The 20,492-nt window shown below is 60.0% G+C and overlaps 2 protein-coding genes across 5 annotated transcripts in view; both read left to right on the forward strand.

Annotated features, from left to right (window-relative positions):
• The window catches only part of DNMT3L (DNA methyltransferase 3 like), a 9,266-nt gene extending 4,303 nt beyond the window's left edge, over window positions 1-4,963 (forward strand). The window contains exons 7-8 of the mRNA XM_081820516.1: window positions 1,347-1,452; window positions 4,462-4,963. Coding sequence (XP_081676642.1) covers window positions 1,347-1,452; window positions 4,462-4,627 — 272 coding nt within the window. The 3' untranslated portion in view covers window positions 4,628-4,963. The remainder of the gene's footprint in view (window positions 1-1,346; window positions 1,453-4,461) is intronic.
• Window positions 4,964-8,799: 3,836 nt separating this feature from the next.
• ICOSLG (inducible T cell costimulator ligand) lies at window positions 8,800-19,220 on the forward strand. Of its 4 annotated transcripts, none has more exons than XM_081800559.1 (8): window positions 8,800-8,915; window positions 8,967-9,067; window positions 11,190-11,230; window positions 12,381-12,740; window positions 13,308-13,682; window positions 15,603-15,771; window positions 16,552-16,586; window positions 17,510-19,220. In XM_081800559.1, the coding sequence occupies exons 2-8, from the start codon at window positions 9,054-9,056 to the stop codon at window positions 17,518-17,520; spliced, it is 1,005 nt and encodes a 334-aa protein (XP_081656685.1). In that variant the 5' UTR covers window positions 8,800-8,915; window positions 8,967-9,053; the 3' UTR covers window positions 17,521-19,220. The 4 variants fall into 4 exon arrangements, with proteins under 4 accessions (XP_081656685.1, XP_081656693.1, XP_081656704.1 ...); XM_081800567.1 differs by having other exon boundaries at window positions 12,384-12,740; XM_081800578.1 differs by having other exon boundaries at window positions 8,801-8,915; window positions 13,308-13,601.
• The last annotated feature ends 1,272 nt before the right edge of the window (window positions 19,221-20,492 follow it).

The raw sequence follows: 20,492 nt of genomic DNA on the forward strand, positions 1-20,492 counted from the left end.
ACAACCGCCGAGTGTCAGCTTCCAAAGGGAAAGAAAACTTTATTATAGAAACCCAATAGAAACAGAAGACGAAAGGAATCTACACGTAGATGAAAGTAATAGGGGGCAATAAATGGGAACAAGGCAAAGTTACATCAGATCAGGTGCTTACAACACCCGACCTTATCAGCTGGGGAAGCCCCGTGGAGACACCCAGGGTGGAGTCCCCACTGAGAGGCCTGGGCGGCTCAGCCTTCCTGCAGCTGAGACTTCCCACTGACCATCCCCATAAGGGCCATATTTATAGGGCCAGTGACGGGGTCTGAGGTTAAACATTGGTTCACCTACGTGCAGTTTGGAGTGAGCTGCATTTCCATGTTCTCATGTTTCTATGTCGTCAAGGAGCCTGGGCTATGTGTGTCTGCCTCCCGTCAGGGATTCCATCCTGGGGGGCCAGCCCAGCCTGGAGCAGGAGGGGATGTGAGACAAGATTCGTAGCCCTTGGCGTCCAGAACAGAAGGGCCAGTTCTGACCTGGAGGCCAAATCATATATTGTACATAACCAGGCTCCCGAGGTTATTCACGCAGCACGAGTCTCACAAACGCCATTCCTCAGCCTGCCTGTGCACGTCCCGGTGGTGGGTTCTGCGGGATAAATCACACAAACATCTGTCCATACGGCACAAGCAGCCATCGGGTGTTTCTCCCAGCCAGGTGTCTGGATACAGGAAGAGGTTGGTGTGTCCACAGCAATTGGGCTCAGGAACAGTCCACATGGGACCCCTCCAGCCCCCTGAGTCCACGCGGGTGGAGTCAGCCTGTCTCCTGTTGGGTGACAGGGACCAGGTGGCTTCTTGCCTCAGTTTCCATGGCCCCTCCCTTCCATGGCTCCCCCTCCCATCGGTGGAAGGTCCGCCTCCCTCCCACCCCCTCCCCATCCTTTCGGGGCCTTCTAGGGAGACTCGGACTCCAGGATCCAGGCACCAGGCAGCCTCCTTGGCTCCCAAGGCCCCGGCCCTTCAGAAAACTCTCTGTCTGCCAGCAAAGCCTCTTATCTTCCCGAAGCAGAACAATTTTGGCTCAAAGACCAAGGACATCTTTATCCTTCAGGGGAATCCACCTCTGAGCTGGAGCGGGTGGGGAATCCTTGCCCTTGTGACCTGTGGGAATGAAAAAATGGAAAATCTACTGGTTAAAAGTTTTACGATAAGATCTCAGCCTCTTTTCCTCCTAAGGTCATAAAGGAAGCAGATTTGACACATGAGCAAGGTTGCCCGAGAAACAGTCTGGGAAGGCCCGACGTGGTGCCCGTGGGACTGAGGCCTGCGGGCACTGTGGGGGGCAGGGGTCGTCACCCTGATCCCCAGCCGACGTTTCCACCCCACAGGCCGACCCGGTGACCATCCAGGACGTCTGTGGCCGGGCCGTCCAGAACGCCGTGCACGTGTGGAGCAACATCCCAGCTGTGAGAAGGTTCCCTGTGTGTTCCAGGGCCCGTGGGAGCTGGGGCGGGGGAGGGGGCGCGGACGCTGGCGCAGCGTCAGGCTCGCCAAAGAAACGCAAGTTTGAGAACACAGAGCTATGCCCGGGTCAGGGGCTGTGTCTGGTGGGCCTTTGGTCCGCCCCCAAAATTCTGGGCATGCTCAAGGTCAGAAGGCCTGCTCCCACTTTGGGGACCTCTCCCCAGCTTCGTGCACTAAGGCTGTCTGAGGTGCTTCCCAAGTCCTGAGAAGAAAGTCCACACTCCCAGACACATGTCACCTGGCCACCTGCGCCCTGGAGCCCTACCCCCAGCCTCTTGGAGCTCCGCCCTGCCCTACACACCCCCACACCTGCACACACTCACACCCACCTGCTCACACTCATCCACACACCTACACCTGCCCACACATTCATGCCCATCCGCTCACAGACCCACACCTGCTCACACATATTCACATACCTGCTCGCATGTTCACACCCACCTGCTCACACTCATCCACACACCCACACCTGCTCACACATTCATGCCCATCTGCTCACACATATTCACACACCTCACATTCATCCACACGCCTGCTCGCACTCAGACCACCTGCTCACACTCATTCACACACCCACACCTGCTCACACATATTCACATACCTACTCACAAACGCCCACTTGCTCACACTCATCCACACGCCTGCTCACACACCCATCTGCTCATTCACACCCACACCTGTTCACATATTCACACCTATCTACTCACACACACCTGCTCATACACTGACATCCACCTGCTCACATTCTTTCACACATCACATCTCACAGCTGCTCGTGCTTACACCTACCTGCTCAAGCTCACACACAACTCACAGTCTTTTGCTCACATTTACACACCTGCTCATACATTCCTATTCAGCTCATGTTTGTTCACACCCTCACACCCACCTCCTAACACTCGTTCACACACCTGCTCATGCTCACACACAGGCTCACATCCACACACCTGCTCACATACCCACCTGCTCACACTCATTCACACACCCACACCTGCTCACACATATTCACATGCCTGCTCACACTCACACCTACCTGCTCACATTCATTCACACATCACACCTGCTCACACACAGCTGCTCATGCTCACAGAACTCAGTCCTCTGCTCCCACTCATTCATACACCTGCTCATATGCTCACACCCACCTGCTCACACTCATTCACACACAGGTTCACACACACTCATGCTAACACAAGCTCACCCACAATGCATTTCTAGGCTGTACTGAACAACAGTCCCTCAAACACACTATGCCTTGGGCCTTCACACATACCCCTTCTCTGCTGCCTGAACATTCTTGGGACTGTTCTTTCTCATGAACATCCTGTCTGCCTCCCGGCCCCCAGCACACCCCCAGCCCCTGCTCCCCTGGCCCCACTCCTCTGGACAGCTTTCTGCTTCCAGGACACCTGCCCTCACTCTTCTGTCCTTACCTGCACACTGTGCCCAGAGCCCCTGAGGACACAGCCATCTCCCTCCCCCACACCGTGCCATGTGGCACTGCCCTTGTGTTGAGCCAACACTGACAGGATCTAAGCGAAGTCATGTCTTCTCCTCCTGACAGCGAGTTTCTGGAAACTTCTGCCCACCCACCTCCCAATCCCAGCATGCCCCTAGCCTGTAGTTCTGGAAACTTCTGCCCACCCACCTCCCAATCCCAGCATGCCCCTAGCTTGTAGTTCTGGAAACTTCTGCCCACCCACCTCCCAATCCCAGCATGCCCCTAGCTTGTAGTTTTGGAAACTTCTGCCCACCCACCTCCCAATCCCAGCATGCCCCTAGCTTGTAGTTCTGGAAACTTCTGCCCACCCACCTCCCAATCCCAGCATGCCCCTAGCTTGTAGTTCTGGAAACTTCTGCCCACCCACCTCCCAATCCCAGCATGCCCCTAGCCTGTAGTATGGCAGGTGCTCATGGCAGAGCCCGCCAAGCCTTGGCGCTCGCCAGGCCCACACCCTGGTTCTGTGTTTGGGTGGAGCCCAAGTGAAGCAGCGTTCCAAATGTGGTTTCCGGGAGCCTTGAGCTGATGTCAGGCTGCCTCTTCTGCTCTGCTCACTCTCACTGCCCTTCCCCCACTTCACCCCCTTGGGCGTGGCAGGTGCCCAGGGAAGCAGGGAGGCAGCTGGTTCCCAGACATAAGGCTGGAAGCAATGTCTTCAAATGGGCACTTTCCTTGAGGCTCAGAGCCTCCCAGTCGCTGCCCGACTGTTGGCAGCTACCTCAGGACAGACAGCCTCAGGCAGTAGGGCAGCCCTGGGGAGGCATTTGGGGGCTGGGATGGGCACTGCATGTTTCTGCCTCATTTGCAGCCTTAATCCCCAAAGTAAACCCCGAAGTGTTCCCCAGCTCCGGCAGGGTGCCTGGGAGCCCGAGACGGGGCCGGGGGTGGGTGGTGGTGGCTGCCGTGTCCAGAAGCCACGCAAGGGGTGGGTCCCACCACTTGCGTTAGCTTACAAGCCAGGCGGCCTGTGTTCTGCCCCCGCCGGCCCCACACGCAGGGCCTCCAGCACAGGCAGCCTCAGGACCCTCAGGGGCCGGGCTTGGTGCCGTTCGGGTCTTGGGTACAGGAATTCCTTGGGAATGATGCGCAGGGCAGTTAACCAGCCCTGCCCACCGAGTCCTGCCCTTTCTTCCGTGTGGGTTCCCTCCGCAATGGCTTCTTCACACGGAACGTGGACCTGCCGAGAGGGGCCAGGGTCCCGGCTCCTCCCTGGGGGAAGCAGGAGGTGCGGGGGCCATCTGGTCCCCTACCGGCCAGGACTGCTTATCATCTACCACTGGCCGGGAGACTCACAAGATGGGTGAGGTCTTCGAAGGATGTTTCTCTTAGAGACCTCTGGATTACCTAGTGAGACGCACCACTGGCTTCCCAGTGTATCCCCCCCACCCCCACCTCCGCCGGGCCACGGGGCCCATGCGGAGCCCGGGTTGGTAACGAGCCTCCTTCTGTCCTTGGCAGCAGGCACTCTGGCCCGGCTTCCCGCGAGGAATTGACCCTGCTGGCTCAGGACAGGCAGAGAACAAAGGCCCCCGCCCAGGGGCCCACTAAGCTGGTGAAGAATTGTTTTCTCCCCCTGAGAGAATATTTCAAGTATTTTTCAACAGAACTCACTTCCTCTTTATAAATGATTTATTTTACTATGAAGAAAAAAAGACTTTTCCTAGAACCAGGCAACTTTCCTTACATTGTTTCTTTTTTCCTTTCCAAATTATTATTTTATTTGCTTGACTTCGGATTTCCCAAGGTTGCCACAGACGTGTCTTCCCTTTGGGTGTGGTGGTGCAGGGCCCCGGCCCTACGGTGCCCTTCTGGGGAGGGAGGCGTGGGTGAAGTTCGCAGCCCCTGACCGGGGACACCACCCTGATGTTATGAAGCATATTTGCTGCTGAAAATGTTTCTGCGTGCCTGTTGAGAAGTTAAAAATATATTTATTGTGGTCGTTATGGGTCACATTCTCGTGTTTCTGTGTGTAAGGATAGCCTTTATTGTATCCTGTGGGACGTGGGACTGTGCATGAGGAGGATGAGCGGGACACATTGTCCGGAGCGGGTGTGGCCCGCGCTCTCTGTGTGCTGGGCCGCACTGGCCATGCCATGCTGGCTTGTGACCGCCGTTGGCCGGGATCATGAAAACCACTCAGCCTGATGACAGCCGCACGAAATCGTAGAATATCACACTTGGCAAGCAAAGGGAGCACGGACTGAGCAGGCCGCGCAGAGGCCAGATCCGCTCGCGAGGCATGAGCCCATGGGTGCCCCTTACACCAGAGGGACCTGCTTGCAGAAGGCAGGATCCCTGCTCACCCGAGCCCATCGCAGAGCTGGCTTCAAGTCACTCGTAATGAATCCTAAAGGATCTTTCCTGATGAGCCAGAGAATCCCCCCAGGGTGTAGATTAGACAGTTAACAGACACAGCTCGTCCCGGGTGTCCCCCGCAGGGGCAAGGAGGCCCCCCCACCCCGGGCCCTGCTGGTTCTGTTAGCAGATATGGTGAAATCAGATAGGGAGATTGTCCGGGATGAGCCGGGGAGGCCCTTAATGTGATCACAAAGGTCCTTATCCGGGGAGGCAGAGGGAGACCTGACCTCATACAGAGAAGGTCATGACCCTGGAGAACGAGAAGCAGCGACAAGCCAAGAAAGCCTGGGGCCGCCAGGAGCAGAACGCCTCGGAAGGATCCTCACCCAGAGCTCCTGGAGGAGCTGATTCCAGACCTCCAGCCTCCAGATCTTAGAGAGTACATTTCTGTTGCTTTAAGATGCCAACCTTGTGGTGACTTGGGGCTTCCCCAGGAAACAGACACACCCGCTAGGAGAAAAGATGGGCTCCCCGGGACCAGGGATCACATTGAGGGCTGCCCACAGGTCCCCTGTTCTGGGTTGTGCGGGAGCCCCAGGGAGCTGCTCAGGACTGCCCAGGGGGAAGCCTGGGTCTCTAGCATCAAAGTGCATGCCACACCTTCCACGTCTGCACCGAGAACTCGCAATCCCCAGCACCAATACCGTTCTGGCTTGGTGCCCAGGGCGGCCTTGATGTTCCTCCAGTGGGCTTTTGCCTCCACACCCTCTGACTGCCGGAGAAACATGGTCACGGTCAAGGGGAAGAAAGGAAAACCTCTCAGCTGCAGGGGCCTCCGAGGGCTGTTCTGTTTTTCCATTTGTCTTAAAATAACTCTGTGTGACCCACCGGCCAATGTCCATGTGAATGTTTTATACGTATCAACTCACAATAACCACATATGAACTCAGCTGCTTTTTGAGGAAGGTGTTGTAACTATTTCCACTTCACAAATGGGAAAATGCGGGCACAGAGGAGTTAAGTAACTTGCCCCAGGTCACACAGCTCCTGAAAAGCAGAGCTGGGATTTGAATAGAACATGCATTTATCAGGCTGAGGCTCCTGAGGCTGGTCTTGGAGGTGCTCCTTCCCCGCACCGCCCCAGGCCTGGCTAGAAGGCCCCTTCCAGCCACCTGCATCCCTGCCCCTTCTCTACCCGCTCAACAAACAGGACGTTCCCTCGGTCCCCGTTCTGGACTGGCCTGGTAGCAGCACCCGGCCTGGGGCCTGGCGCAAGGGGCTAGTGCCCAGGAAGCAGAGCCGGGTGCCTCCCCACCAGCGCCAGCACCCCTCAGCTCTGCAGGTTAGCCCCTTGGAGCCCCTCTCCCCATCCCTCCCTCCCTCCCCGCTGTCCTGGGGCAGTGGCCGGGCTGCCTCGAGCTTCCGGCACCCGACTGGGCACCTTCCCTTCCCCACGCCTAAAAGCCCCTTGCACTTGGGGCCCGCCCCCCCTCCAACCCCGGGGCAGCATGGGCTCTTCGTGGGGGGCCTCTGGAGGTAGAGGGCAACCCAGGCGTCGGCCAATCAATGCAGCGTAGCCCCTCCCCCCTCCCAATCAGAGGGCGTCCCGGGATTCGCGGGGTGGGGGTGGGGGGCTGGACCCGGGAAGGCTGGGAGGGGGAGGTGTTACCAGCCCACCGATCCTCCTCACCTGCGGATTTTGCCCCTGCTGGCCCTCGCCAAACGGGTTCTCTGCTGCCAACTGCCGCCAACCCGAGGGGCAGCAGGGCCACCGACATCGTGTCTCCTTCCAGACCCGCGGGCCTGAGCCGGTGCCCCTCCCCCAAGTGTACCCGGCTACATTTGCTCAAGCTGCGGCTTTGGATGGCAATGGTTTTCCGGTTCCCGGAATAAGAAGCGTCCTGAGACCTCCATATGATTTGATTTATGACCACACCCTGCTCTCCTAGCCAAATCTTACCTTTCCTCTGGGCCCCCATCTCCCGGCCCCTTCATGGCGCCCCAAGTTCAGACGGCCGGTGCCCTCACTGGACACGTGAACGGAGTCCCGACCTGGCTCCCTGGCGTGCCCTCCCCACCTAAAGGGGAGGGTGGCCCCGCTTGGCCTGTTTAAATCCTGCACCCTAATTTCCTAGCCTGCCCGGAAGGGATGAAGCCCCGAGCTCTAGGGCTGCATTCCCAGTCCCTCCCGCCGGGTTTCACCTGCACGCCCGCCCCTCCCTGCGCGTCCTCCTTGGCGGCTCTGGGGTCCGGCCCCTGCTTCCTCTCCCGTTTCCACAGGCATGCTAACTCCCATGGAGCAGAGGTTCCGTTTTCAGAGTTCATCCTTCGCGCTCACAGAGCACCTGGCCTGCAGTAGGTGCGCCTATATCTTTGTTGAGTGGATGGCAGGCTGCTGGAGGAGGCTGGGGTCAGGGGAGCCCTCCTTGCTTGGCCCTCATCTCACACCCTGCCGTCTCCTGCACCCCCATCCCCAGAGGCCGGCCTCTGCCTCCCCATCAGCCTGGGTAGCGGACTTAGAGAGGGACGGGAGAGTAGTGCGAGGACACACTGTGCTTGCCAGCTCCCCGGACACCAGAGGCGGGGCGTCTGGGATTCCAGGCCCTTCCAGGGGCAGCCTCTGCAAGAAGAGCACCCTACTCCCTCTTGGCCCCACCGACCTCACCTCACTGGCTCTACCTGGCCTGCGGGGGACGGGGTGGGACAGTGACTCAGCCTGGCAGCGCAGAGAGGAGGCCGAGGGAACTGGGCGGGGTGGGGGAAGGGCGCAAACGGGGCTTTTAACCCACCCTCCGCGGCTTCGCGCACTTTCCCAGAGAGAAAACAGGAGTGCCAAGTCCCACAGCCTTGGAGGAGCAGACGTGAACTGGTTTCCACGCAGTGGGCCCCTAAGAGCCTTTAATAGCCACACACGCTGTGGTGTGTGGCACAGGATCCCCCAAAAGGATAAGGGGGCAAAGCTGGGGGCGGGCCTCCCGGACCCGGCGCCGGGTTGGAGAGCGGAGCCGGCCTGCCTTCCCTCCTTCCTTCTATTCATTCACTCGTTCCTAAACCGGGTTCTTACTTCCCCCAAGACTTGGAGGTGCTGCCTCCCGTTCGAGGGAAGCAGGGGAGGAGGGAGGACGGCGGGCACTCTGCCCAGCCCAGCCCCGGGCAGGGAAGCGCGGGTTCCTGGGACCAGGTGCGAGGTAGGCGCCGCCGGGGCCCGGGCGCTTGGGGGCGCGGACGGTCTGCGCGACACTGGGGGACAGCACTTGGCCTCCCACGGCCCCCGCAGCCGGGCAAGCCTCCCGCAGAGCCCTCGGCCGTCCCCCTCCCTGGTACCATGCACCACCACCCCACTCCCCCCAACTTCCCGGGACACCTTTAGCGCCCAGGTCCCTGCCCAGCGTCCGTGGCTGGGGAGGACTAACGTGTGGAGTTTGCGGCAGAGCTTCCGGTCCGCTGGCCCCGCCCAGTGGGAGGGACTGGGCAGGGGGGTGGGATCAGGGGCGAGGGCCGGGCGGGGGGCAGGGAAAGCACTCGGCCCGGCGACTCGCTTCGCGCTCAGAGCCTCGGAGGTGCGCGGGCGCGCAGTTACAGCTGGGTTCCGGCGCTCCGAGGGCTCCCGCGGCCTGAGGTCTCCCGCGCTCCGAGGTCTCCCGAGGCCCGAGGGCTCCCGCGACCCGAGGTCTCCCGAGGCCCGAGGGCTCCCGCGGCCTGAGGTCTCTCGCGCTCCGAGGTCTCCCGCGACCCAAGGTCCCGCCCCCACTATGAGGCTGAGAAGGTTAGTGTGCGGACGCCGGGGAAGAAGGGGGCGGGGGGCGCCGCAGGAGCAGGGAGCAGGATCCCGAGGTGGTCGGATAGAACACCCACTCACCTGGTGGCCCAGGCGGAATCCGTGGGAGGGTCGGCCCCTGGGAGCCAGGCGGCATCCGGAGCCCCTACCTGCAGGCGGGTGGCATCCGCCCAGGGGTGGGGCGGGTCGTGGGGGACCGACGGCAGCGCGTGGGTGTACTTGGAGGCGGATCCCCGCGAAGGAAGGAGAGCAGCCGCACACTGGACTAGGGGAACAGCGCCCCCGGGCCCCCCCGCGCCCCAGGCCAACACCCCCCCCCCCCCCCGGGCCCGCAGCCCCCAACGGATTGCCCAGAGGCAGGCCTTGACCTCGCAGTGCCAGGATCACTCTCCAGGGCCAGCTGGTGCGCACTGTCTTGTGCCATGCCTTCCCCCCACACACCTAGGATCCCCCTCGCTCATCAGCGGAGCCTCCAGGGAGGACGAGCTCAGGCCAGCCCATCACTCCTGGTCCTTGCTAGTGGGAAGGTGTAGATGACTGCTTTCTCCCAGGTTTTTGCCAGAATACCCCCTTCAGGTCACATCATGGGGTCGACAGGCTGTGTCCCCTTGATAAGCCGGTGTGGCAGCGACACCTGGGTCCTGCCACCCAGTCTCCCTAGTTATAAATGTAGGTCCTTGAATGTCACAGCCACCCATACCCCAGAGCCTGGGGGGTTGGCCTGGGAGCCAGGTGGGACAGCAAGGGCCCAGGAGGGCCCAAGAAGAGGGCCCAGGGAGCACCGAGGGAGAAGGCAAATCTGTCTCCCTCCCCAGAACCCAGAGCATGTGTTCACGCCCCCAGGGAGCCCCCAGATAACCCCACGAGGCCCTGGCAGGCATATGCCCCCTGAGCCCTCAGCACAGAAAGGGGGCACCGTGTGAGACCAATGGGGGGGTCACCGAGGGGTTTTCACAGCCTTGTGTTCTAGAAGGTAGCTCTGGCCCCAGGGAAGGGAGCTGGACATAAGGGTATGGAAGTCATCCCCGAGGGCAGGAATGGTGGCCCCAGCAGGGACAGTGACAGAAGACAGGCCTGCCTGCAGGCTGTGACATCTGTAGTGTGTGGGGGAGCCCCTGATGGCCCAGGGTCTGGCTTGGCAGGACATGCCTGAATGTGCTCTCGAGGGTCAGGCCTCCATGTCCACCCAGACGACAGCTCTTGGGGCCGGGGCAGGGGTTCCCACGGGTCCGGAGTTCACTCAGCAGACACAGGATCCTGGGAGGCCTGCAGGAAGGGGTGGCTGGGCTGAGGCATGCAGGGTGTGGAGTCTCCCAGGTTGAAGATCTGCTTCAAGGAGTCTGGGAAGGCCCCAGAGGGATTTGCTGGCCCCTGGCGGCCAAGCTGCCCGCCAGCTCTGGAAGAGCCACCCGATTCGGTTTCTGGTTTCAGAATGATCGTGTTCCTTCCAAGGGCTGCCCAGCAGCTCAGCTCCCACTGCCCTTGCACACGTTAGATCCTCTCTGTCTCCCAAAGCTTTTTTTTATTAAGGTTTATTGATTTATTTATTTCAGAGAGAGAGAGCACGAGCGGGAGGGGCAGAGGGAGAGCGAGAATCCTTGAGCAGACTCTCCCACTGAGCGGGGAGCCAGACCCGGGACTTGATCCCGCGACCCTGAAATCATGACCTGAGCCGAAACGAAGAGTCGGGGGCTTAACCGACTGTGGCACCCACGTGCCCCTCTGTCTCCCAAAACTCAAACGTAGCTCTGACTACAAACACCTTCAAAGTGTATTTTTCTGATTTCATACAATTTCTTGGACTCCGTGTGCAGCAAAGGCCAGGCCAGTGCTGGGTTGGAGACTGTGACCTTGGGGGCGGCTCCCACCACCCCTCCTGATCACACTGTCGGCTTCGGGGAGCTGGCTGGTGGCTCAGGACTGGCAGCGCTGCTGGGCTGGCCCTGACCCCCCTTGAGGAGTCCCCCCACCTCGGGAACCGCCCGCCGGGCTGAGGCTGTGGATGTGGTCGCATTTCTCCGTGGGCACAACCACTCCCACCCGCGAGGAGCAGTCTGCCCGGTTTGGAAGGAGCAGGAACTCACCTGCCTTTCTGGTTGTTTCTTTCCAGTCCTGGGATGTTCCTGCTGCTGCTTGGCGCCCTGCAAGCCAGTAAGTCCGGGGGGCTCCTGGGGGGCACCTCTTACTCCAGCCCTTCAGGGCTGACCACTGAGGCTGCGGATGCGGGCATCAGCAGGGTCCTCACCACGGCCCTTGCTTCTCTGGGGGCCCCTGAGAGAAAGCTGGGTCCCGGGGCTCAGGTAGTGAGCAGCTGAAGGCCACCAAGGGGAGTGCTTGTGCAGACCCCACAGTTCTTATTTGAGTTCGTGTTTCGCAGAGGTAGAAGGCAGCTCGTCCCACGTGTTTCAGTCCCTCTGCTTTCCCGATGAGCTGGGGCCCCCTGTATCTCCTGACCCCTTCGCCCCAGTCCACCCCGGGGAACCTGCAAAGCCACCACCTTGCAGAAGAACAAGGAACGGGGATTCGGCACTGCCGCTGAGGCCGAGGGCTCGCCGAGCCTTCCAGCCCCGAGGGTGGCGGACTGGGGACACCGTCACTTTCCCTGCAGGCGTTCCTGTGGTTGCAGACGGTAAATCCGCTCTGGGTACAGCGCGTCAGCCTTCCTGAGGTAGTGTGAGAGGCATTAGAATGCTGTTGCTGAGAAACTGGTTTCTTGTGAATATCTGAATTAAAAAAAAACCAAAAAACTTTTATTTTGAATTAATTGTAAATACCCAAGAAATAGCCAAAATAGTGCAGTGCAGTCCTGGGTGCCCACCTGTCCCCCCACTTCTCCCGCTGTTAGCCTCTCGTGTAAGGGTAGCAGTCCGTGTCGGACAATACAGTGCCTGCCAAAAACGTCTGAATTTTAAACATGCTACCGCATTCCTACATCTATCTGATTAATACGTTACATTTCTGCTGAAATGAGTCAGAGGTGGTGTTTGAGTCTTGCAACCAAAAAGCTTCCTTCCCCTGCCAACCCCCAGTAGAGTAACTTTGCAGGCAAGGAATCAACTGCAGAAAATCAATTTTTTTTATTTTATAATTTTTTTTTTTTAATTTTATTTATTTGAGAGACAGAGAGCACATGAGAGGGGGGAGGGTCAGAGGGAGAAGCAGACTCCCTGCTGAGCAGGGAGCCCGATGCGGGACTCGATCCTGGGACTCCAGGATCATGACCTGAGCCGAAGGCAGTTGCTTAACCAACTGAGCCACCCAGGCACCCCAGAAAATCAATTTTGTACTTTTCGAATCACAGCAGATATCCAAGAGCAAGAAGTCAGAGCGCTGGTGGGCAGCGACGTCGAGCTCAGCTGCATTTTCCCCGAAGGACACACTTTCGATTTAGATGACCTTTATGTGTATTGGCAAATCAGCATCTTGGGCCACCTGACGACCGTGACGTACTACCTCTCTGGGAACAGCTCGGCCGGCCTTGAGGACAACCGCTACAGGGACAGGGCCTGGCTCGCGCCCGAGAGCATGAAGCACGGCGACTTCTCCCTGCATCTCTACAACATCACCCCCCAAGACGAACAGAAGTTCAGCTGCCTGGTGTTTAGGAAATCCTTGCAGTTAAAAAAGATTTTGGACGTGGTGGTGACGCTGCATGTGGCAGGTAAGACCACCGAAGCTGGCGGGAGCCATCCCACCCCAGCCTTACAGCCCAGAGCACGTATGAACAAGGCAGTCCCGGGCTCATTCACCTGCTTCTTCCGTTAAGAACCTCCTAATCTCTCCTGGTGGGTTTCTGTCTAACTGGGGGTGGGGCTGAGCTGGTTGAAAACTCATCCAACTGGTAGGAAGTTTTCTGTAGCCTGAGTTGATCTGGTCTCACGGAAGAACTCCTAATCTTGCTGTCTTTTCCTTAAATTCTCCAACTCAACTCCAGCTAGATATTCTGAATGAAATTAGGAGAGAGTGCTATAAAGCACTAAGTGAGATCAGAATTTAGGAGACAATTCAAGTCGACCAAGGACCTCAGCTCAGCAGAGACGGGCTGTGTCATCTGGAGTTGGGCCACTCATGGGCAGAACAGGGTGTGGGGGGCTGCCCAGGCCACAGTCCGCCGGGGTCAAGGGCACGATGGGCTGCCTCCCCTCTAACCTGGCCTTGATGCCCTGTGCCCCTCCAGTTCTGACCTTCAGCACCTGCCTCCCTCACCACCCATCCCCTTCTCCTGCAGCAAACTACAGCATGCCCATGGTCAGCATCCCAAGCGGCCCTCCCGAGGACGAGGAGCTCACATTCACGTGCACGTCTACGAATGGCTATCCAAAGCCAAATGTGTACTGGATCAACAAGACGGACAACAGCGTGCTGACCGAGGGCCTGCAGAACAGCACGGTCTTCTTGAACGCACGGGGCCTATATGATGTGGTCAGCGTCCTGCGGATCAGGCGGACCCCCAGTGTGAATGTCGGCTGCTGCATAGAGAATGTCCTTCTGCACCAAAACCTGACTGGCATCGGCCAGGCAGGTAAGGTCCTCCGGGGTCTGCGAGAGGAGGCCAGCCCAAGACTGTGGGCCTGCAGTGACTCGGAGGACAGGCCCCTGCAAGGTGCCTTGGCGGTGGTTTCCGAAAGCTGGTTGGAAGGGGGAGGCGGTGACAGGCAGCCCTTGAAGGGCAGGAAGAGGGCTGGGCGCTCAGTGCACATTCCTTGACTTAATGTTCATTCTCAGGCTCAGCTTTGCTGACCTATTTTACAGATGAGGGACTGAGGATGGAAGGTTGTGTAGAACCAGGCAGCAGTGGCATCAGGATTAAAGGCACGCCTGCACAGTCTTTGAGCTTGTGCCCCTTCAGAAGGCCAGAGCCCCCACCCGGGGTTCCAGCTGCCGGAACCGGGCCTGCTGCTGGCTCGGGGCTTCCCCGCGGGAGGGGTGCAGGCAGGTGGCTCCTTCACAGAGGCCGGAGGCTCTTCAGTCTGTGTGCCCCTGTCACGATGTTGAGATGACAGGTTCCCAGCGGGTGGAGGTGGGGTCCGTGACAGTGGGGATGCCCTCAGGACACCCCCCCAGTAACCTGCAGGGCCCCATGCAAACTGGAGAGAAATGCGGGGCTCCTCGTTCAGGAGTTATAAGAATCCAAGATGGCAGCAGCAGAGCGTGACACCACGCACAAGGCTTCCGAGTGTGGGCCTGCAGGCCTGCGTGGGTCACACGCCGTGAAGCTGGCCGTGACCCCCAGGAACTTCGGCAGGGCCGCTATCTTCCTTCCTGAAATCAGCGCACAGCCTTGTGACTCAGTGGTCACGGTCTCTGAGCCCAGACGGACCAGGACAAGGGCTGCACCTGACAGCCCGCCTCTGACGGCAGAGCAGTCCGGGCGGCGGGTGGAGGGGAACCGGAAGGTTCTCCTAGGCAGTGGTGTTGGTTGTGGTGCTGTGGGACAACTGGGGGGCGTGTTCAAGCCCCTCACGCCCAGACCCAGTGGATTAGCACCTCTCAGCCTCTCTCAGGATGATTCCAGTGCACGCTCAACACCGAGCCACTGAACGGTTTCTCCAGGTTTGGAGAAACCCGGGGCGTTTGTAACAAGCTTCCCAGGGGTGCCGTGGCTGGTCTGCCCGTGAGAACCACGTTCCAAGGGGCTAAGCAATGGGACGTTGAGACAGGAGGGATTAGCCCCCTCGTGCAAGGGGCTGCGGCCACGGCGGGGAACAGTAATCGCAGAGTTTCCGCACGGCCCAGCCGTTCCACTCCCAGGCGCTGGCCCGGCAGAACGGAAAATGAGACATCCTGGTACATGAGCGTTCACAGCAGCAGTATTCACACGAACCAAATCATGAGCGGATTGACACATCCATCCACACGGTGCAATGTTACTCAGCCACGAAAAGGAACGCAACACTGCCACGTGGAGGGGCCTTGAGGACGTCACGGGCAGTGAGAGACGCCAGGCGGCAAAGGCCCTCACTCTCCAGCTGCACGTACATGAAACGCCCGGGACAGGCAAATCCAGAGCCAGACGGTCGCCGCTTGGGGGCCGGGGGAGGGGAGGCAGGCGCGGCAGATGGGGTCCGGTGGCCCTTTGGAGTGAAGGAAAGGCTCTGGAACCAGATCACGACGGTGGCCATGCCACGCTGTGGACGGACGTCACTGCAAAATGGCAACATTGACGTCATGTGAATTTCATCTCGGTTTTTGGTTTTTTAAAGCCAGCAATAAAGCTGAGAAAAATAAATCGCATTAGCCAGGAGGAATGCGTGCTTGCCGCCGCGCCCGGCCCGGTGCGGGCGCTGCAGAGGCTGGGCTCCGGGCGGCCCGGGCAGGGGTGCCGCCGGGAAGACGGGGAGGCTCCCCTGAGGGAGAGAGCCCCTTCCCCTCCCCGCACCGTCCTCGGGTTCAAATATCCCAAAACAGTGCCAGGGAAATGCTGTGGCCTCAGTGCCTCCCTGAAGCCCCTCTTGCTCTGTCAAAAGGCCCTTCCCTTCCTCTGCATCCATTAAGTCTTGCGTTCCTTTCCTCTCTCTTGTAGAAACGCCCAGGGCAACCGAACCCAGCAACACGGGGAGCCACACCGGCGTCCACAGGAAGGGCCACGGGACGGTGCTGAGCGCCCTGGCCATGCTGGGCGTGGTTGTGGTGGTGGCCGCGGCCGCCGGCAGCATGTGCAGAAGCAGGTGCCCCCACGGGATCCATGCCAGGTATCAGATCAGGTGCCGGTGGTCGGGGCTAAGCATTTCTGGGGTTGGCGTGAGCCAGATGCCTTTTTCAAGATGTGGGCTCTGCGCAAGGCCGTCTCCCAGCTTGGGGTGGGGGTGGCAGCTTCTGAATTTAGAGGTCAGGATGGAGTAGATTTCTATGGAAGCCGAGCTGCCTTCAGTCCTGAATTCTGGCCAAACTCAAGGACAGATGGAGAAAGTCTGGGTGTTGACTCTCTAAAACAAAGCAGCAGAATGCACAGAAAAGCCCAGAACACGAACAGGGTCACACCCCAGGGGTCAACCAGGAAGGGCCTTGGGGGTTAAGGGACGTCTCACCAGGTCAGCCTGATGGTAGAGGCCGGCGGGCATACCCTGAGATAAAGGTGACAAAGCTGGGGACCTTCCAGATCTTTCCGGAGGGTGGGGCCCGGGCCGCTGCTGGATTAACAGGTTGGCTCCAAGCTGGAGCCCTTCCCTAAGGGAAGTTTCCATGTGCTCCCCGGGAGCCTCCAGCGTGTTGCCCATTTTGCCATCCCAGAAAGACTCCCCACGGCCTGCAGCCCCATGCCCATCCGGCCAGGCCCTGGGGAGGCGCCCAGAGCCTCTTACAGTGCCCTGAACTTAGCTCTGACAAAGCATCTTCCGGGAAAGCCGGGTGGCCTGAGGGGCCCTCCCCTGTGGGCTCACCCCTGCCCGGCACCCAGAGCCACTGGAGGTTTAGAGTGGCCCCTCCCCCACCCTGTGCTGCCCACCCTGAGCATTTCTGGTTCCTTCCCACAGGTGCCAGGCTGCAAGGCCAGAGCAGGCATTCTCTGGTGAGTTGGCCGCGAGGGAAGGGGCCGGTGGAGAGCGTGCAGGCTACGGCACTGGGCGGCTGGGAGGTGGCTCTCTCGGGTCCGTCTTTGGCACGAGCTATACTTGATGGCCAGGGGAATGGATGTTTCCATTTTCAGAGACACGGTGAACCCCTCGGGAAGGCGCTTCCCGCTTGCCCCCTTGGCATGTAATCAATCCTTGCTGACGCTGGGTTACGGAATTTTCCAGACACGCAAGCAGAGAGCCTGGGATGATGACCCCCAGGCACATCCCCCGAACTTCACCCTTTTCCCCTAGGCCCACCCTCCCCACTCCACCCCCACGGGGGGGCTCAAGTGAGTCCAGACACTGTGTCCTTTGTCAGAGAACAGCTACCCGTGGCAAGCACCCCCACTGTCCCGGGAGCCAAGGTCGATGTGATTCCTACCCAATGTGGGAACCATATCCACACACACAGCCTGCACTTCCCACATGCAGGGGCCTCGGGCTGCAAGGGGCAACGGGCCCGGCGTGCACTTGACCCCTGAGGCAAGTGAGCAGCCCGCTCTGAGCCCCGCCAGCCCATCCGGGCACTGTGGCCGCCCACGGGAGGTTGGGCCCGGGCTGTGCACGAAATGCAGCGCCCCCCACGAGGGGCCCACCTGTTGATCCCGGGGAGCCTGGTCCTGGCGGCTGGCCTGCGGCCCAGGATGTGCTCCTGAGGCCAGACAAGCCCGTTTCAGACAACTTGAGAACAGCAACCTGCCAAACCATTAGGGCCTGACTGTTCTTAGGGTCAAACGAAGTGCACCGTTTGTGGGTTTTCAGTTCTCAGCCCTTTGTTTTCACCATTCTGAGCCCCGAGAAAAGCCAGCCGTCTGCCTCCCCCATGGAGGGAAGCAGGTGCCGTGTTCCACGACACCACCTTCTTTCTCTTTCTTAGACTACGTTTGATGAGAACTCACCGCCCGGGAGGTGGACGGGGCTTCTGTGAGATGCCACCAGGAGGGACGGCGGTCAGCAGCTTGAGAATTGACTCGGGCAAGGCCTGGTGGCCAAGGGGGACCATCTGCCCCCATCGGCGCCATTAACAAGGGGGCTTCGTGGACACGGGGCCTCTCCGGCCTGAAGGGACACGCAGGACTGTGCCTGACCCCAAGGAGAATGTTCCAGGGGCTGCCCCAATCCTGGAATGAGGACCCTTCGAAAGAGTCAGCAGCTCCAGAACACACATGCCCCCCATGTGGGCAGGCTCCCCAGCTCTGGGGCTTCGTGATGGCTCCCTCCCCTACCGCCCCCCTGCAGCCCATGGGGCCCTTCTCAATATCCAAAACCTGCGGGGGGTTTGGAGAGATGGAGGTTTTCTGAGACCAGAGAAGGTCGTCTCATTTAGGAAGAAGAGAGAGGGTGCGGGTTTTTCCGCGACTACCCTGTTGGGTGAAGGTCACTCAAGGGTGTCTGTGGGACACGTAGGTGCAGGACTCCCACCCCACCTGCACCCCAAGATGTAGGACCTGTGTGTCTGCACGTGTGTGTGTCCAGGATGCAGGAAGTGGTCAACACTGCAAAATCCCTAAATGACTCCTGGGAGTTTGTGTTTCTCTGGGATCTTCACTGGGAAGAAAGCCCGACCTTGTTTGTTTTGGTCAAAAGCTGGATTTCCCTCCTAAAAAGACAGTGGAATTTTTCGAGAAGATAGTCTGCTGCTGGGGCCACCATGGCAGGAGCTGCGGCCTCCAGGGAAACCCAGAAACTCGCTCAGGCAGGATTGGGAGCTCGAGTCTCCAGTGGACACGGGCTTCACCAGGTGGCCATCGAGGGCCTTCAAAGTGGCGCCATGACCCGCATGGAGGAGGCGTTCTCCCGGCAGAGCGGCAGCTGGTCAGAATGTGGCGCTAATTCCACCCATCCTCTGCACCTGTCACCCCTGGCCCCCCCAGAACTGTTTACCAGGCTCCTCGGAGCCCCCCGGGCCCAGCAACGGACAGCAGAGGTATGCGGCCCACAGCTCTGAAGGTTTCCATGTTGTGGCCCCAAATGAATCTAGCCACTTTTGTTTCCAGAAGGTTCTGTGAAGGAGGCTGCCAGGTCACGCGGGTGTGCGCACCCCGTGGGAGACGCAGCCTGTCGTCCCGCCTGTGATCACTCAGCCCTGGTGGGCGGGCGTCAGAAGCCTGCAGGCCCCAGACCCGGACTGGACAAACACGGGGACCAGGCTCAGGGGCGGAGCTGTTAAAAGAAATTGTTCGTTGTCTATTTTTGTGCCCAGAACTCCACACACGGCTGTGACATGAGTGTGGGGAGACTCATGAGCATCAGACCACGTGAAGCATTAGAAGGGATGTGTCGCTACAGAGGGACGGGGTCACGGGCATCCGGAGCAAAAAGCACAAGTGACCACCGGGTGTGGAAGGGCGTGCGGAGCCCTCCTGCAGCTCCCCTGCAGCAGACCCTGCTCGCCGGGCGCCCACCCAGGCAGGACCCCGGGGTCTCGTTCCGGCTCCTTTGGGTCTGGGAAGACGTACAGTGACCCTTTGCCCCTCAGCCTGGACATCACCGTCCGCTCCTCATGCTGTGCTTTGGGCAGGCCGGAGGCCAATGTTCTCGTGTCTGCTTCTGGAAACCCGATTTATAAGAATACAAGATGGAAGCGGCGTCTGTGTCTAGTGGCTTCGGTCAGCGCGGCAGGCGCCTGCAAGGCTTGTCTTTCCTGCTCGCCCAGGGCCCCGCCCCATCGGTGTTCGCCCCAGGGGTTGTGTCTCTTAGGGGACGCTGGGCAAGGTCTGGTGGCATTTTTCGGTTGTCACACGTGGAGTTGCCACTGGCCTTTAATGGGTAAAGGCACCTAGGACGACCTGCTACAGAGAAGTACCCCCCGCCCCCGGGGGTCGGTGTCCGAGAGCGAGAATCCCTGCCCTGCGCAGTCACCTGCTCCTGGGAGGCAGGGCGAGTGGGGCTTCCTGTCCCGTGCTGCACGGGGGCTCCCGGCCCACGGCTGTCTGTGGCTCAGGACAGGGGATTCATGGTTCACGGGTCCATGCTAGGGAACGTCCCCCCTCAGGCTCCTTCCCGCTTGGCCCGGCTCCATCCAGAGTCTCGAACCATCTCACTGTGCTCAGTGCGTGGCCGGTGGGCACCCAGCCTTGCTGTGGGGCAGAGGCCCTACCCAGACGCCCAGGCCCTTGGGAATCCTGTCCCCGGGGGGCCCCTGGCTCCCGCCACAGCCACCTACCCTGCACATAATAGGTGCGGTAAGACCGCTGGGGAGGAGGAGGCCGGACGAGCACACGGGGCGGCTCATCAGGAGGGCAGGGGACGGAAGGCTCAGCTGCCTGTGTGGTCTGAGCCGACGCTTCTCCCTACTGTAGGGTGGGGGTGCTGCAAGGAGCTGCTGCCCACTGGCCCTGCTGCTCAGATGGTCAGTGTGTTCAGCCCCCCCTCCTGGGGAGGGCAGCTGCGGCTTTCGAATGGCCATTCAGGCCGGGGCCGGAGCCGGCAGGCGGGCTCTGGGCAGTGTGGAAGGTCCCCCAGCCCCACATCCCGTCCCTGCCCCCCACCCCCCAGTTCCCAGCTTTCCAGAAACAAGGCAGCCACGCTGAGTGGATCCGAGATCATTCTGTCCTTAGAGACAGACTGCTCTCTACCACCCCAGCAGCACTGGAACCCCTGCCCAGGTGCTCCCGAGACTTCTCCAGCCCTGACGCAGGTGCCCCGGCCCCCCGCCTTCACCCCGGCATCCTCATTCCCACCCTCCCAGGGCCCGTGGGGCGTTAATGTCAAGAATCCAGGGGCCAGGAGTGGAGGCCTGGGGAGGGGGCTCCTCCTGCCACAGTCCCTGGTTGGGAGGTTCTGGGAAGGACCCTTGGGCCCCTCGCAGCACAAGCAGAGGGAAGCTGGAATGCCCAGGTGCTGTGCGGGATCCTGGC

Source organism: Leptonychotes weddellii, chromosome 1 (assembly GCF_054177405.1).
Source record: "Leptonychotes weddellii isolate Sample4059 chromosome 1, ASM5417740v2, whole genome shotgun sequence".
NCBI lineage: Eukaryota > Metazoa > Chordata > Mammalia > Carnivora > Phocidae > Leptonychotes > Leptonychotes weddellii.

Bases quoted from the DNA above. Each gene is read 5' to 3' on its own strand.
- ICOSLG (XM_081800559.1), top strand. The intron at 11,231-12,380 runs GTAAGTCCGGGG...TTCGAATCACAG, and splicing joins GCTTGGCGCCCTGCAAGCCA to CAGATATCCAAGAGCAAGAA. The intron at 15,772-16,551 runs GTATCAGATCAG...TCCTTCCCACAG, and splicing joins CCCCACGGGATCCATGCCAG to GTGCCAGGCTGCAAGGCCAG.